General features: G+C 37.4%; 1 protein-coding gene across 1 annotated transcript in view; it reads right to left on the bottom strand.

Annotated features, from left to right (window-relative positions):
• The window catches only part of FTO (FTO alpha-ketoglutarate dependent dioxygenase), a 221115-nt gene that overhangs the window by 144819 nt on the left and 57457 nt on the right, over nucleotides 1-18839 (bottom strand). Inside the window, exons 5-7 of the mRNA XM_083870085.1 lie at nucleotides 18695-18774; nucleotides 18224-18361; nucleotides 12250-12369 (exon numbers count right to left, since the gene is read on the bottom strand). Coding sequence (XP_083726211.1) covers nucleotides 12250-12369; nucleotides 18224-18361; nucleotides 18695-18774 — 338 coding nt within the window. The remainder of the gene's footprint in view (nucleotides 1-12249; nucleotides 12370-18223; nucleotides 18362-18694; nucleotides 18775-18839) is intronic.

Here is an 18839-nt window from a genome sequence, read left to right as displayed (position 1 = left end):
ATTGCTGTAGGCCACTCTAAAGGTATTGCAGGTGGACACAGCAACTCAGCAAACCTGGACACATAATTGAATTCTCCAGGAGCTGTGGGAATGGTCACACACCCCAGAAATGTGTGAAAAACAAATCAGAAAAAATCCTTTGGTGCTTACCTCTCAGTCTGCCCCAGCACTTTAAAGAACAGAGATGAGAAAAACACAAAAAACCCTACGGTATTTCGAGAAAGAACTGAAATATTAGGGCAAGGGTAACTTCTGCACAGCCACAGCCTTTGAAACAACTGAAGGCTTTTAATATAGCTCCTCAATTCTGAAACCACAATGGCTGGGATACAGCTGGCAGCTGGACAAGAATCTCTGCAATATCTCCACATCACCTGAAATGACAGCCATATATATATTTATACCTTATAAAGTGTGTTTATATGTATACATACACAAATAAATATGCACACACTTTTATAATCTTTAATAAATCTTTCCAAAAAGGCTTAGAATGAGACACAGGTAGGTATTTAGTTTTTCACAGGCTTAAGTGGGGAATATCTTCATCCATGTGCTTTTTACTGTGATTCTTCTGATTATGAGATTTTCATTTTTTTTTTAATTGGAGGATTTCTGGAGGAGCTGTTCAGTGCAAAGAGAACTTATGTTCTAATGCCTACAGCTCCAACAGACTTGGGCCTCTAAGGAAAAGGCCCTTTCTCTCCTCTTCTTACCCTAAATTGTTTCAAAATGATTTTCAGATAAAACAGAGAATGAAGCAACCTTTAGAAAAAAAAATCAAAGGAAAAAAACACTAAAAAACCCAAACTCCAAATAAAAGAATGTACCTTTGACCTCTGGTAACTCAAATAGAGTGTTAATCACCAAAGGATTAACACCCTCTGTATTATAAATAACATAACCAGTCATCAGGAAATTATAACACCCCATATAATCAAGAAACATTGAAGTCTATAACAGAACTATGCCCAAGCAGTGGGATGAGAAATACTAATATGAGAAACTTAACAAATTGTATCAGTTCAGAGAGATTCTGCCACTTCAAGCATTATGGAGAGCAGCATAGTTATTTAAATAGGCAAATCTTTTTCCCTCCATGTGTGCACATGGATATATATATATATACCGAGATATATATATATATGCATTCATGTGCCATATAAACACACAAAAAATATCCAGAACCTTAACCATTATATGCATTTTTTAAATTAAAAAAAAAAAAAATCTATGCATACATAATCTTGGGTTTTTTTCTGAATAATTTTATGTTTGTGGAATCAAAAGCAAGTACTTTCCAACATAAATAGTTTTCTGCATTCAACATAATTACTTTTTGCTTAAACAAAGATTATTTCTCCCTTATTTGATTCTCTACTATAAGCCAGCAGCATATTAAATATAGTATTATTACAGCACAGACGTATCAATTAAGATAATTCTATCAAAACACTAAGTTTTTAAAGGGATGGGAAAAAAATTCAAAGAAATCACTACCCACAGTATTTGGTTTTGAAGGAGACACACAGCTACACCCTTATCTTCTGCCATCTTCCCCATAACCACTTCCCACTTGCAAAGCCTCTCCATCCTATTTTCTCTCAAACCATGCCATTCCATCCTTTCCTACTTTTTCTCAACCTCCAAAGCTTTTCCTGCCAAGCTGGTTTTCTATTCCCACTGTACCCAAAGGTCCACTCCACCCACACACCCATTTCTGCACTGACTCCAAAGCTGCTGTCCCAGGACTCCTCACTCACCTTCCCTTCAGTCCTGCCAGTACAAGGCTCCTAACCCTTTTCCTCATGAAGAATATAAAGAGCAACTCATCTCAAGAAAGAACAACTGAGTTCAAATTACTTTAATTTGTAATAATATCTTCTGCTGAGACTTGAAGACCAGTGGAGAAATGATCCACATTCTCACAACCACACTGCCTTAGTTTATTTCTTCCAAAGAACAATAAAAGAATGTAGAGTCACGGAATCTGGTGACACATCTACAAGCAGGGAAACCAAGGCTGGGATGAAAATGGACAGTTCTTTCCATGTATACAAATCTTTAACTCAGATGGAGATAAAAAGCAGAGTAGACTTTCTCAGTTTCAGAAGCCTTTACAATCTAAACTGCATTATAATTTCCCCTTTAACTCTTCAATAAACTCCTTTAGTTCACTTCCTCCCATCACAGTATAACTACCAAATCTTATCTTTTCAAGCCCACTATAAAAATCCCACAGAATTTATCCAACCTTGTGTCATTCCACAACTATGAAATACAGTGTCTAAATAAAATACACTTTAAAGCTCTACCATGAGAAAAAGCACAGCTTAATTAAGTTAACTAAGCTGATTAAGCCATGCTCTTTCACCTACTACAGGAAGTATTTAGCCCTGGAGCCATCCTAAAGGCACCTCTCACAGTGTATGACATGTTTTCCAGAGATACTGTACATATTTAGTCACTGTGGAAGGGGAAAAAGCAAACACCCTATGTCAGCCTGCCAACAAAAGCACAGAAGAAGTCTCAGCTGATAAAGGAGCTGTTTACATCTCATTCTTGTCTGGAAGGTAGGTATTACATTACCAGGGAATAGACAAAGTTAAGAGAACAGTACTCCACCACCACAGATATTACTGTTATAAAATAATTTGAGTAGGAGCACACTCTCCAAAAATCCTGACCACTGATATTATTACTGGGATCTTTGTAAGTTAACAAACAACTCAGACAAAGTGAAAATTGAATAGATTACAGCAGCTTTATTTTAAAATAAGAATAATCTTTCTCTTTTGTTGTACTTAAATGTGTTTATATCATTAAAAGAATTCTTTAAAATTTTCAATCCTTTTAAAATCTATAAAAGCAATTTCTAAAATAAAGACATAGCAGTACTCTTATCTTGGCTTTTCCTGGTACAAGGCTGCTGCTCTGTGTCTCATAAAGATTTCTGGCAGAGTGAGAAAACCTGGTCAGTATCAGAGTCTTTCCTGGGACCTGTCTGCAGTGTCGACAAGCAGCTAAGCTGAATATTAATACACTCTCCATCATCAAAAGCTGTTGCATACCCAAAGGATGAAAAATATTTTAATCAGCTTTCAGCTTGTCTAGTAGAAGTCAGTTTATTCCTTTGGGATTATACATCTATGTGCTCAATTTTTGTCTTTGCGCTCCCTCTCCATACATATTACTTTTGAAACTAGCAGCAAAGAGCCTAAATCTGCTGTTTTGTTGGGAAAAGCCAGCTAATGCTGTGATTCAATTACAGTATTTTACATTTAAGAAGAAAATGTAGAAGATGAAAAGCAAAGACAAAACTTGAGAAAACAGCCCTGTTATCAAGTTTTTTAACATCAGGATTTCTTAAAGAAACTAGTGAGACTTTTTTTGTTTTGTTTTGTTCAACATCTCCAGAAATTTTAAGAGTTTTCAAGACTGATTCACCTGTTGCCTTACTCATCTTTTCTTCTCCCCAGCAGATTACTAATTATTGCAAATTCACAATTCCTTTAGCATAACAACCATCAGTGGAACTGACCCATGAATGTATAAATATTTTATAAACATGTGTACCAAGTAAGTCCTACATGAAAACCAACAAAAGATCAGCAATGTAAAAAATGTTTTGAAGAGCCTTGACTGTACAAGTGTACCTGCATGGTAACCTCTCCTTTCTCTGCTATCCTTCCTCTGAGGGACAAAGGCAGTCCCTGAAAGGTTCCTTTAATGAAGATAACACCTACAGGAGAAGACTTTTGAAGGTGAGAAATAGTAATAATCTTAATTCTGTTTCTTTTTAATACTTTCAAAAGCATCATACGATTTTCGACTAGGACTTATTTAGGACTTGTATTGGTCTTTGCTTTGAGCACCGACATAAATGCAATATATAACTAATTTCATTTTGCCTCAGCCCTGCTTCCTGAGGATAGATGTGTTATCATTGGACATGCAACACCATCGTGCTCTTTCCTCTTGCCTATAAGAGAAGACATGAAGAAATGTAAGGCTCTGTGGATTTTCAGATTTTCTATCCCCTCATGTAAGCCTGGTAAGTACAACCTCTGTGTGGTACTACACAGCATCAGCATAAACTGCTTTGTACAGACTGATCTTAAAAGTATTTCTATCAGCCATCAGCAACACAACCAACCATTACTTTGGAGCAAAAGAGTGAATTCTGTGTTTCTACTACTGCAAATTATTTCAGCACAAAACCTTCTGTTTCATGAAATGGAAGTGTGACATTGGACAGAAGGAGACCAAAAGGATCACAATGAGTTAACGTGCTCTGCCATGTAAAAAAAGTCTTATAATTCAGTTATCCAAGCTGAGTCCTCCCACAACATCACAAAACAATTGACCTTGCAGCTAGCTGGTGAAGCTCTAATCCATTAGGATGTAGGACACAGCTTGAAGATGGAGCTAAAATGTAATTATTAGCAGTGTGTATATGCATACATATATACACAGAGACATAAAAATAATCACTTCAGTTTATTACACAATGATATTGATCCCAAGGCAGCTAGACAACATGAACTGATGCACTATTCCCAGCTATTAACAGTGCACTCTGTGGATCACTGCATGCTAAGCACAGAGCTGGATTCATCTTGAGCACAGCTCCACTGCTGCCATTCCTGTCCCCCAGCAACAATCCTGCCTGTTCTCACCATCCTCTTAATTGTTCTACTCTATTACAGAAATTCAAAATGAGTCCTACAAAAACTAGTCTGATTGTGATAAACAATCACATTATTTAACTGGAATAATTTAAAGGATTTGCTACATTTAAACTTTATTAGTGCCTCTGTTGTGAAAATTATATAGAGTTCAGATTGACTAGCAGTCCAAGGAAAACTGCCAAAATCTGATGTTCACTTGTAACATTTGAGAAAAGCCAGTAATTATCTTTCTACTGCAGAATAGTAAACATTATTATAACTACAGCTTCAGGATCATTAAGCAGAAGCATGTGTAGTGACAAACAGAAAGTGCAAAAAAGATTCATGCAAAAGCTTCTGAGAACAAGACCTGGGAACTGCCAGAAGACAATCAGGGTCAGCCAAAACACAGAAAGCTCTTTCTTAAACAGACAGAATTTGCCATTCTGAAAAAAAAAAAAAAAAAAAAAAAAAAAAAAAAAAAAAAAAGGCTATGTGGCCCCATCTCCACTTTCCAATCATGATGTGGGGAGGCAGAAATTTGTTGGTATTCTTCAAATGCAGGATGTTCTCTCCCTAGGACATAGCCAATAACTAATTGTCAGATACAGAAAAAATCATAGCCTCATTTAATTCAGGAGGAATTTAAGATCATAAATTGTTTGCAATCTAAAACCAAAGTAAGACCTCAATGTTTTGATTGCCAGACTGATTTTGAAAGCACACCTAAGTTACTTGCACAAGTTAAACAGAGGGTCAGTAAAAGAATTAGCACCTAATTCATCAGGGCATAATGCTCTCCATAGCAACTTCAGAAGCCAAGTTATATTTCTTTATGTATAAAATGAAAGCTGCCATTTTGAGCAAAGATGAAGTAACTGTTACAGAACACATTACAAAAATACTATTCAGTCATGATCTTGTTAGAAATTAGAAGGACTGATGATCAGATAGGAAAGAAAAGGTATCAATGCAGCAACAGCAGCTTTTCAGAAGACGTCACCTCCCTTGCCTACCAAAGCCATTTGGAAAGTAAAGCAGCTGTGTTCTATTTTATAGTGGTTACAGAGCCACTAAAATACAATAGCAATAAAACCACAATTAGCAACACTAGCTATATTGAAAAAAAATACAGCAATGTAGATGGTGACATTTCAGTCATACTGCCATTTGCTTTCATTTTCATTCAAAATCACAACTTACCCTAGTTTATAACAATCACAGTACAAATTATTCCTGCTAAACCACTGTAATTCACAGTTTTAACACCAAACCAAATCCTTTTTTTTTCTGTGTAGCATGTCCATAAACATATATACACAAATACAAATCCATAAGCTCTGTATCTGATCACTACTAGGATTGAAAAAATAAGAATTAGAAATAATTTTAAATATTGGTAATAATCAATTTCCACAGAGCATATAAATTCTAAAAATACAGATTAAGTTCTTTTCAATAAATACTATTCCCAGTCTCCAAATACGGTCCTTTATTAAGTTTTTCTACTAGGAAATAGATTTCTGAGAACATTAAAGCATATCATAGAATCTTCTGGGTTGGAAGGTACCTGAAATACAATTTATTTCCAACCTCCCCTGCCATGGACAGGGACACTTTCCACAATCCCAGGTTGCTCCAAGCCCTGTCCAACTTGGCCCTGAACACTTCCAGGGATGGGGCAGCCAAAGCTTCTCTGAGCAACCTGTGCCAGGGCCTGGACAGCCTCACAGTAAACAATTTCTTCCTAATATCCAAACTATCCCTGCCCTCCATCAGTTTAAAACCATTCCTCCTCGTCCTGTCACTCCATGCCCTTGTGAAAGACTTTGCAAAGAGCAGTGAGACTAGTAAAACAGCACAGTGTGACAATATCATTATTTCCAAAGCAAATAATAAGCCTCTATAAACAAAAACACTATTGATACAAAGATCTACTGTTATGCTCATGTATACCCATCATTTTGGGAGAACAAATTTGATTTCTGCTGATTGTGGCATATGTATTTATGCCTTAAACACTAGCACAGAACTCATGACATTTTACATGGAAGCGCAGGTATTTAGAACACACAATTGTACAAGAGTATAAAAATAGTGAGAATCATAGAAAGATGCCCTGTTACAGTAAGAATAAAGCACCAGACAGCAGAATTCTAGTTATCCAAACCTGCAGCTCACCAAGACCCAGCTGTGTGCACCACAACACCTACAAATGGCAAACTGGTAACTCAGGTGCAAACCCACCTGGAGGGGAAGGCAGAGGCAGGACCACACCAGGGGCACAGCTACACACCCCTCCCATGGTGCTCCCACCTGGGCCATCAGAAATGTCCCACTGGACAGAAATGGTCCTCAACTGCTCCTGGATTATGCCAGGGTACATGACCACCTTAATGCTGTCAGTGTGATTTTCCCAGAGTGGGCAGGCTGCCCTTTGAACAATTCCAGTTTATAACAGAAATGTTACAGTGGCTCATATCAACGCAGCTCAGATCTCAACCAGCTCACGGAAGGGTTAAAAATAGAAAGTGCTATCCACTGGTTTGCTCTGATGTTCCTGTAGATATTGTCGCTGGATGTATCCTCAGAAGAATTCTATTCAACACCTCTGTCTTTAAGTACAAAGCTGTAGGCTGTAGCAGCTTTAGGAAACATAAGTATCCTTTTTTCTGCTGCACAGTATCTGTGTGTGAAATTCTCTAAAGGGGTTTAAGTATTTACCCTGAACACTATCAGACAGTTTCTAAAATTTTCCTTATCCTGTTGCAGAAACACTTCAAAGAGAATCATAAACACAGTCTTTTGTGCTTTCAGCACACATGTTGTTTTGGAAGCTTAAGTCTGAATTCCCTCAGAATTGTAAATAATTTTTTTCCTCAAAGATGTGCAATACAACTTTACTTTTTTTTTTCTTTTTACAGTTTCATTGTGATTCTACTACAGACAATGCTAAATCCTTTCTCCCATTTCTGACAGCTAAAAATATTGGGGTCAAAAAAATTACTGCCAGAAAAAAAAAAAAAAAAAAAAAAAAAAAAGGCACAAGAAAGAACGAAAAGTAAGTCTCCAGGATCAGGTTTTGGTTTTGTTGTTTAAGATAAAAGATACATTTCCAGAAGCATCTGACTTCCAGTGTACATAAAATATAATCTGCCAAAAATACATTTATTTAAAGGCTCTGGCCTAAACAGATAAGGAGAGCCCCAAAAGACAATAAATATGGGTAAAATTTGGGTCTTTGAGCTGCCATGTTGTACCTCCATTTCACAGCTCATTAGGCAAATCCGATCACCCATCACCACATGGCCCTCCAATAAAGTGTGACACTGCAATATCTGAGCACAACAGGAAAACCAGAAGAGAAATTAAAATAATATCTCAGAGTTCCTGGAATTTTGGCTGACAAGGTCAAAACAATTCAAGTGTCAGTTAAGTTGCTATGCAATTTCTGAAAGAAGCTAAACAACCAACCAGCCTGTTTGTGATCCCATTATCTATTTTTTTTGAAATAATTGGTTAGTTGTTTAAAGTGCCAAGGTCTACAAAAGCTAAGAGAATTCCTTGTAAAAACATTTTTTTTTCTTAGAGCTTTTCATGGTTATCCGGGAACTGAAATGCTCTTGATTTAAATACATATTTAAACCCTTGCTTTAATTTAGGGGGAAAAAAATGGCTCTGGGCTGAGATTTTGTAGCTCAAGTTTCAGCGTAGACTCAATTCTAACTGTCAGGCTGTAAGCCCCTGACAATAGTGGCTTAGAGCTGAAACTATGACATACTTCATATACAGCAATAGGAGCAAATAATGGAACAGACCTCAAAAAGGAAAGAAAAATAATTTTACAACAAAATAGCCTTGCTCTCTGATTTCAGTTCAGTTATGTAAACTGACAAAAAGCCTGTTATTGAAAATAACAGTAATAACAAGATGAAAGATAGTTTTAAAGAAGTTTTATAAATCAAGAGAAAAGTTGTGCAGGAAGATACCAGTCTGCAGGAAATGCCACTTTGATCATTGCACTTACGCCAAGTGTGCACACTTCTGCTTTTGCACTACCAGAAATTAAAAGGTGTGCTGCATTTCATTATCATCAGCTCTGCTTTAAGACGCCAAAAAATGAAACAAATGGTGTAACTACTACTTGTGTTTCAGTTATCCCATTAAGAAATTACTTCCTCAAGATCTATGTTTCATTCCTTTAAGTAGTCCCTTCACTGCAGGCAAACAGTTGTGCTGTTAAATGTAACTCCAAGTCACTCATACTTTTCTCTGCATTTCAGTTCCACTTTCTTTCGTCCTGCCAAATTCCTGCATAAATAGGTGGGATTAAATGGAGCCTAGCCTACCTAACATAATTATATATGTTGTGATTTTATACTGCAATGAAATTGATACATTTTAATAATGCCAGTCTTGGCTCTTTCCCACTAAAGTCAATAAAGGTTATTAAGGCCAACTGCCATATAAATACACTGCTACATTGCTAAATGGACTGTCAAAGCAGGAAATACAGTTCACACCATACACACTGTAAGGGCCTTTTTCTTTTTTCTAAGGACCACTAGATATGTGTAAAAAAATACTTCAAATATTCAACATGCAAATGTAGCCATATATGTTTACTTTTCATTCCACAAAAATAATTTCATTGATCTGCATTTTACTTTTCTCATGTGAATCAGCATAAAACAAAATAACCAAAAAAAGAATGTCGGACTTCTGCAGTTCTTACAGATTTGGTGTAGCTAAAATAAATGTCAGATTGCAAGGTTTGCATGATATCAGACCCTGAGAGACAAATTGTCTCTCCACTGAATCTCAGAACAGCTACAGCAAGACTTGCTCACATCACATGAGATTTCAGCTTTTCAGACTTCTCTTTACCCAGAAAGCAAAGCCTGTACGGTCTTTTTTCAAATGGTAACTCTCCCTTTGAATTCTGCAAGCATTTATCCTGATGTTGCAGGCGATAACGTGTTAATCTTGGATGACTTTTAAAAAAAAAACCCTCCAACATATGAATAGCCTTCATATTTTCAAGGGAGGGGAGAAAAAAAGGAAGATTGGTTAAACTGCTTCGGATTTAATGGCTCATAAATTCATGAGGTAATATTGTGGGAAATGTGATGTTTTATCAGAATGTCATTCAAATGAAAGGTTTAACATTTACATCACAAGAGTGAGCTCTAAGTAAAACTATCCTCAGGGAAAGAAATGCCAGGAATAAACATTATGATAAAATTCTGTGCTTGCTATAATGTACAAAAATATTAAATAAAGCCCACAGGTTTGAAGACACTGGGCTAAACTTCCTGAAATATCATACTCTGCTGTAACAGAAGAGTAATTACAATTAGCAGAATTCGAGACAATTTTTGAAACTTTTTCTTCTTTATAGCTGCTTTATTAAACAAGGTGAAAACCTAAAAATCCACACAGAAGGTCCCCGAGACTGACTTTTGTATCACTCTAGACATATATATATAAAAACAAGTCAACAGTTGTTCAGCTCACACACAAAGGAAAAATACATTGCTTAAATATTTTATTTTAAGAAATAATTTCTTTTAAGCAATGAAATTCTTCCTAAACAAGACTAATAATTCTAAGACATTTTTACTTTTTTCATTTTGCATTCTTCTCTCTCTTTTTATATTCTAAGAATCCTCCAGCTAAAATTATAAATTTGGAAGGAAAAAAACCCCATTGACTGCAGGCTACTGCAGTACCTTCAAAAATACCCTTTTTTTTCAGCTTAGCTGTGGAAGCTAAGCACGCACCAAAACACTGCACTTTTTTTTTTTATGTTAAATTGCTGTTGAATTTGTTAACCCGCAATTGATTTCCTGTGTTATGGAATCTTAGAGATTACGGGTAACTTGGAGCAAGAGGGATAACTCGGGATGGAAATGCCACATTCCCATTCCCGGCGAGGGAACCGCGGGTCAACACTGCCCCCTGACGGCCCCAGCCAGAACCGCAGCCAAAAACGCCAATTCTGGCCCCAAAAAACAGCCCCGGCCACCAAATTCACCCAGACATTCCCAATTAACATTCTCCTCTGTCTCCTCCAATAGCTGCAATTAATTGTGATTAATATGTTATAAGTCATAAAACATTAAAGCGATCCTTAAAATATAAATTAGAAGCAGCTTCTGTCTTGGCCCGAGCTTGGGTTTGCTGATAAATATCATCCCCAGGCCTGTTGAAAGGAGATACACTGACGCCACCATGTTCCTAATTAGAGACACATGGCAATGTCACACCAATTGCAGAAAACCTAACCCTTGAGAGCTCCAGAGTTTGCTGGTTTGCCATGTTTTCAGCACACAATGGATATAAAATATCAAACATTCTTGTCTCTACCTCATCTAAGCCTGTGTTACAAGGGAGTAAGTTGTCATTTGAAAGAAAAACAAACCAAAAGATTTTCTTTTTTAAATTACAAGGGTCATTCAAGAATGTGAGCGCATAAGAACACAAAAATGAGGGCCAAAAAGCCCCAAATGCATAAGCAAGCTACATTTTCTATCCTTTTGTAGGAAAATTCAATGTTCAACTGATTTCTTGTGGCTACTAATTCCACAACCGAAATATCCACTTTTCCAGGCGTGTTTTCCAAGTCTGAAATCAGCCACTGCTGAGGAAGCTCACGATGTGTTGGAGCAGCTGAGTCCCAACATTTCCTGTGAGACTCCAGAGCACGTTCTTGTTGCACCACATCTCCAGAGCTTCCAACACACCCCTGGTATGAGTTGTACTCAGCACCCACAGTACAAACTGTTCCAAGCCAGCACAGGCAAACTGAGGCTAATTTTTGTTGTGGCCACCAGAAATAATTGAGAAGCAGCTTCTCCTGCAGATGGATGGAGAGGGGAACAATGGGTTTGCCAGCACAGCCCCTTTGAGAGCAAATCCAGGAATAGGCACATGGCAACTGTTCTCAAAGCTTCACAGCTCTCACCTGAGGCTCTACATGGACAGCAGCAGCAACAGGACAACATGTTTGGCATTGAATCCCTTTTCAAGGAATGCACAATGTACTTGGAAGCACCCAGAAATCATGATTACATTTATTCTTGAAATAATCCCCTCTTGCAGGTTCTGGCTATGGTCTAAGTGTGCAGGTGGACCACAGACAGTTGTACTTCCAGGTCACCAATACTGTTCTCCGCTTTCCTCAGACACCCACTGTTGTCATTAGCAGAGTTGTCTGTCTGAGGGTTGTACAAAAAAGCTGACAACACACAGCATTTGTGTGGTGTAATATATGGCTGTCATCTTGTGAGGCTCTAAAAGGCTCATATGAGGCTTTTATGAGGCTTTCAAACTTCAAAAACAAGCAAAATCAAGAACTAACTAAAATCCTGGGGTTTTGGATCTGATTTTGCTCACATTTTTTCTGGCTACTGGGGGATGAAAGTAAGAGGAGACAGTGAAAGGCTGACATTGATTCTGCTTCTCATATGTTCTGAATAAAGTCTAAAACCCATTACTAGAGTACAATTAAAAACATAATTGTGAGTGCTCTCAGAATTAGGCCCTAGAGGCTTTAGACTTTAAAACTAGTACTTACCATAATCTCCAGTTTTCTCCAAAATTCTTCCAATTTAGCCATAGGCTTAAGCCACCAATCAGTGCACTTCAAATACCTCTTGCCTTGGAACCAAAACTGCCTAAGCCACTCAAATTCAACCTGCAAGATGAAAACATATGGCAACATAAACACCCATGGTCCTTATGTGGGGCAGGAATGGGGTAATGCATGAATCCAGCTACATCTGAATAGCCCCATAGAAAAGAAGAAAGTTACCAAAGTAGGTTATTCCTAAACACACCCTTACACCCAGCTGTTTATTTCTATTCCACATCCATCCATGACCTGAGCTACTCTCTTCAAACCCAAAGAGGTGCAAAATTCAACTCTTATTTTTCCCCCCTTTTTTACATGGTGTACATGTACAACAAACATTTAAAAATTCCAGTCAAATATGCACCAACTCTGGATTATTTTGATTAACACTGTGGGCTTCAAATTGTTTCAGTCATAGAAGATTTTTAAAAAACCAACTTGCAGTAATAACACAAGGAATCATAGCCTCTCATCCTTCACCAGACAGCTCAGCTACCAGAGGTGCTGCTTTTCTTTAAGAGTAATCCATAGTTCTGGTCTTTAGAATTCCATATTTATCTTTGTTGTGGTAGTTCTGTTTCACACTGAGTTCAAAGCTGCTTTAATCATTATTTGTACCACAAAGAAGATTTGTTTATCCCTACTCAACTCTGAAGATGCAAACAAAGACAACCTACCAAGGTGAAAGAATAAAGAAAACTGCCCAAAGCTGTCACCTAACACTGCCTTTCCTGCAAGAGAAAACTGAACAGCTACAGAAATCTGAAAGTGGTCCAGTTAACATTAACTAAAGGTTTGATCAATACATTAAAGATTACAATTTAAAAAACCTTAAATTTTCACCTTATATACACCTTAAAGTGTATAAAAATAATATCAAAGCAAATTTATTAGTCAAATACAACATGATTAGGCACAGATCTTAAAATGTTTTTTTTTAAATCCTGAATGCTACCTAGTGACTTTTTAGCACAGAAGTTTAATGACATCCTTCCTAAAATAATAATAATGATAATAATAATGATAATAATAATAATAACTAAAAAAAAAGAGCTGAAGGAAACTTTGCTTCCTGTATAATATTAACAAGGTACAAAGGACCCAGTTTACAGTTTGGTAAAAAAAAAAAAATCAGTATATGCAGTTTTGGGAAAGCTGAGTATATCGTCATTCAATTAGAATTTTAAGAACATTTTTTCCCTCTCTTCACTTCTTTTTGAGGTTTTTGGCCTCTACCATGTGATGTCTGGCAAACAGGTTCCATGAAATTCATCATGAGGCCATTAATCAATGAAAAAATTTATTTTTATTAAAATCAATGTTAAAATATGACTCATCATAGATCTATTCCAGTCAATCTGATTTTTACCTAGTCATATTGATTTGTTGCAATAATCTATGTAACTTCACTCTAATTGCTCTGGCATATTGGCCAGAATTTAAATGTAGCTTGATCCCATACAAAATATATATAATTTGACACAAAAGAGTCACTTTTTAGGTCTAAGACAAAGTAAAACAACCAGCTAATTCATTTTCTGCAGAATTAGCTGGTCTCATCAGAGGTCAGTGTGCACCTAATTGCAACAAGGGGCTGTTTAATGATGTGGACTGTCATATCACACAGCTACCAAACTTTGCTCTGCATTCATCTCACAGTATCTGTTTAGCTCTAACCTGGGTTAATAAATTGGGCTTGGGGAGAAAAACAACATCTAACCCTCCAAGGTAGTCACCAAGCTGTGTGACAAGTGTCTGCTCTGAACTATGACCTCTGACCAAGTAACTGTTGGTTCTGAGAAAGAAAATTATCTTGATGAGGCAACGGTGACATGATTTCTCTTCTGTAATAACTTCTTTCTGTAGCAGGAACTCACTTCTCTTGGTTTGTCTCCTTCCATACACAGGAGAACCTCTACTAGTAAAAACCTCAACACTAAATACTGGAGAGACACAAAAAGCTCATTTCTAGCCCTATTGGAATGGGAGTTAGAGGACATTCATCTTCTGTGACAAAACTCTCAGGTAAACAGCTCTTGCTAAGGATTTTGTCAGAGAGTTTTAATTTGGAGACTCCCATACATGAGAACTAACTTTAGTTATCATTAGAAAGTATTTTACATGACTGAAGAGGACACAGTTTAAACATATTTACATACAAAAATACATAGGCTGAGTGTCTGTGGAATAATTTTCATCTTCTAATTGATTTTCATTTATGACTTACATCTGTGCAAGTAAGCTCAGAATCAGGCTTCACATGTCTAATCTCAACAAATTTTCAAGTTGTCCTTTAAGCAATGATTAAAGGCCAATTTTAGGTTATTGTCAATACTGGGTAGTAAAAGGCCAACAGTAGCATTTGACACTTTGTGAGGCAATGCTCCTCAGCCAATTATTTAAAAGTCCTTGTTATTAAATGCCACACATGTAGGTGATCTATATTTTCTCTCTGCCATACTAGTCAGCCACCAACCATACTGTCAGCTCACTGTAATGTGCTAAAACATATTAACCTTCCTTTGGCTGCCTACACCTCTCCCTTTCTCATCTGTGACCTCAGTGTCTAACTCCACATCCCTTCAGCTCTGCTAGCCCAGGCTTTCTACCTCCCCGTGCATTCTCCAAGCTCAATTTATCTACTGCTGCCATAAAACCAGATTTGCTGTAGGCAAAAGTGACTGTACCTCACAAGCAACAGGGCAACCAATTCAGTCTCTAATCATGGTAATCATGGATCTGATTATCACACCCTGATGTGAACAAACTCCCACCTTTCAAACTTAAGTACTTAGTGTGGAACCTGCCATATTTTCAACGCAATCCTATGACACTAAGAAGACTTCCTCTGGTGTTTTACTACACTGAGAACATCTGAATATTAGTTTGGTGCTGGCAAATACAGAAGTCTTGACAGAACCTCACACCAACATGAGCTATTAGTGGATTTTGCATTAGTCAGAGCAAGAAAAATTTTCTTTGAAATGTGAAGAACAGGCTGGCAAAGATCTTTTCTGCGGATTTTTTATATGTGTGAGCATTTACATGATCTGTCCAGCAATATTTAGTTCCTTTAAGAGAATTTATCTGCCAGTGGTTTTCCCCAGGTGCCCTGTAGCTGTGTTGGAGATGTACTCAGCAGCTGCACATGTTTAGGAAAGCCAAGCAGGAGGAAAGTAGTAGGAGGAGCAAGAGGTTTCCATTCAGAGAATTGTGCAAGATCATTTATTTTGGGATAAACTTTTCCTGACCAAACAACAATCTGACTGTGACTGTGTGTCAGCTGTATTGTGTGAGCTGGCAGGTAACTACATCTGTGCACCTTCCTACACCCCTGCCACTGAAGTATTTGTTCAGACTGCAAGGCCATAAGCTACACAGACAAACTGCATGTGAACACCTTTAATTAACGTTATCTTTACTTACAACTACAAAGCACACACTGGGAGAGAAGTGACACACACCTAACACACAGCACATACCTTGCAATTACTCAGCTATTCCTTTGAAGGCTGTTGTAGAGAGGGAGACCATGACAACAAAGATAGGTTTAAAGAAATATTAAACTTCCACCACCTGGCTGCCCACTAGAGATGCTAAAATCCTCCTCAGGTTGGCATCTTACTTTTTCAGCAGGAATACTTCTGTCAAGACACAGCCCTGACAAATGAACTCTGGGAAATGTAACATCAAGTAAGGACACCCCCCAGATACTCTTTTAGAGATTTCTCTGCCCACCACAAAACTGGAAAAAAATGAAGTCTCCACCTATGCTTCAGATCCTCAGTTCAAACACACTTTATCAGCACAGCAAGTCAATTTTCCTGCCCGGGAGTACAAAAGTGAAGGCACAGAATCATTCCTCATTCTTTCAGACCCGCTCTTAGGCTTTTTCCCTCGAGCAGACTCAGATAATTCATCCAGGCCTCATTTGGCAGAGCAGTTAATTTCAGCACGGACTGTGAATCTGCTAAACTAGTATATTTTAGCTTGGTCCTGTGATGGTTCTGTTCTGGTTAATGTTCTCTGATGATTGCTTTGGAGGTAGCAGCAAGGGGGTAAAAAGAATGAACCCGTAGCATTTCAGGAAGATAAAGAACCAAGAAGAATGGCTGCATCTGGTTATAAGAGTTGAAACTGAAGAATTTCAGTTATGACAATATTTAAAAATAAAATACAACAATATCGTCAGCTCTAGATACTATCTCATGTCAAGGTCATGATCTCTGGTTCAGAGGAAGAGGGAAAAAGAAATCGCAAGGAGCTTTAGGAATAGCACAGAAAGCTGTAATATATATCAGAAACACACAGACAAAATTGGGAAACTGGGCAGCAGTTCTCCATTAATCCTATGAGATTTGGATTTTAGTGCTATTTTGATTTTGCATTAAAAACTGCTAACAAACTAAGTTTAAGAATGAAATGAAAGGCTCATTTTCATCAGTAAGCAGCTTGATTCTTTAAAGAAACAAAACACTCTCTTGTTCTCCCACCTGCCTGATAAAGTTTAAAACCTATATTAGTGCCTTAAAAGACAAAGATTTATCATACAGGAAAGTGGGAAGCTTTCATATGCAAAAAAAAGTTGCATTAGCTTCACAAGTCTTAATATTTTCAGCTCAGTGATATTTGAAAAAGAAATAGACATTTACCACAGATATATGCCTCTAGAAATTGTGTCTACTTGTGCAGCAATAAATGAAATTTAAGTAGCATTCTAATAGCAAGTGAAGATTTGACCTTGGGATAAAAAATTAAGAAAAAAAGAGAAAAGAATAGTAAAATAGGTGGATGGGTAGTCTCTTTTCAAATTAAATACAGATCCAGTGTGTCTACTAAGTGCACAATATGTACAAGTTAAACAAGGACTGCTGTTACAGTATATCCCATATGTGTAACAGGAAACATCCCTGTATGTCACATTGCAAAATTATTCAGGTGACTGCAAACACCAGGGGCTACTCTCTCACCTGATGTAAACAGCACATGGCTTTGATGTTAAAGGACCCGTGCAAATTTACACCAGCTGTGCCTGTGGCCCTTGCTGTGCAAACCACATATGCGTGTAGTTTTATGGACTGAGCCTGATTAATGTTTTGTAAACCCCTGCATGCATCAGACTTCTTTAAATTGCCCTAGGAGCTGTTTTGGTAAAAGTCAAGGGCGCAAATCTTTTGCCAACACTGTGCTCCATTTTACCAACTGTAAACACAATACAGCTAAAAATGTGTTATACAAAGTTTTAGTAGCACTACACAATATTTTATTCCTTAGCAGACAGCAATTTAAACATTTTACATGAATTCTAATTTGAGTGCAAATGTAGAGCTTCTAATTTATCTTAGGAGAAATACAGCAGAGCTCCAAGCAAGAAAGCACTGCCAGCTTCAGTGGAATCCTGTCAAAGTGCATGAATACACTTGCATCTTTTGTAGCACTAAATGGCCTGCTTAAATATGTTCCTCACAATTATTTCCACTGTATTTTCTTCAGTACATGATTTAGAGCCCACACTCTCTAATGCCATCCATGGCATTATGCAAAAACCTGGTTCAACAAAAACCAGGGAGGAATAACTGACCTGCTCCTTCTCCTCTAATCCCTTCTCTCTATTCCTTTCTGTTAGAGAAGGGCTAGAGTAGTCTGTTTGACCATCACACTGTCAGTTCTGGTGTAGTGATTTGTGAAACTTCTCTTACTTTACCAGCAGAGGGATTTTAAGAAGGAAAAAAGAAAACTTCCACTATAATCTCAATCAGTGTACCCATAAAAGCCACACTGCAAACTGGTACAAAGTGTAAGTGCCTTGTACAAAAACGCCTTGTAAGCAGCTGAACACACTTAATAGCCATTAACTCCATGAGGAGACTGTCCTGTTCAGACCTGGCTGAAGTATTTTCAGTGCAGATCATCTCACCTCATTATGTATTTCTTCTACTTGCTTCACCACTGCAGCTTCCAGTGATTTCAAAGCCATTGAATCAGAATCAGTCTGTAAATTCTGGAGTGCCAGTTCACACTGTCCAAGTATGTATTCTAATGTTCCTCTTGAAGACTATAAAGATACAATAAAATATATAAAATAAATATATAGCCACTTCAGAAAATTTCTATTTCTCAACTATACTTCATCAGCAATCCATGAGGTGTGGTGCAGCACACTCTCAATTCACATCTGATAAGTCTACCTGAGAGTTAAGGCCAACTACCAATACAGAGCCAAGTGTACCTCAATCAAAAATAAACAACAGCAGTTGTTAATGAAAAGAGTTGGAGTCAAAAGCATAACAGGAACCACAATTCTGATAAGACACTCCGGTGCTGCCTATAGGGCACCAGGATATTGGTTTTGCAAGGGACCAAACAATGAAATGTTTTTGATACTTACATCTGCCACCCTGTGAGTTGAGCTGAACCGAGGGGATAAACCAGCCAGAACACAGTGCTGATGTGTCATATTGAGATCATCTAGGGACAGATTATAAAACCTTAAGTACATGGAAAAAATATTCTTAATAAAAGTTAATCTGGTT

Source organism: Zosterops lateralis (assembly GCF_965231275.1).
Source record: "Zosterops lateralis genome assembly, chromosome: 12".
In the NCBI taxonomy this organism is placed as follows: domain Eukaryota; kingdom Metazoa; phylum Chordata; class Aves; order Passeriformes; family Zosteropidae; genus Zosterops; species Zosterops lateralis.
The sequence above is the reverse complement of the archived record's forward strand: the minus strand, read 5'-3'. Positions and strand labels throughout refer to the sequence as shown.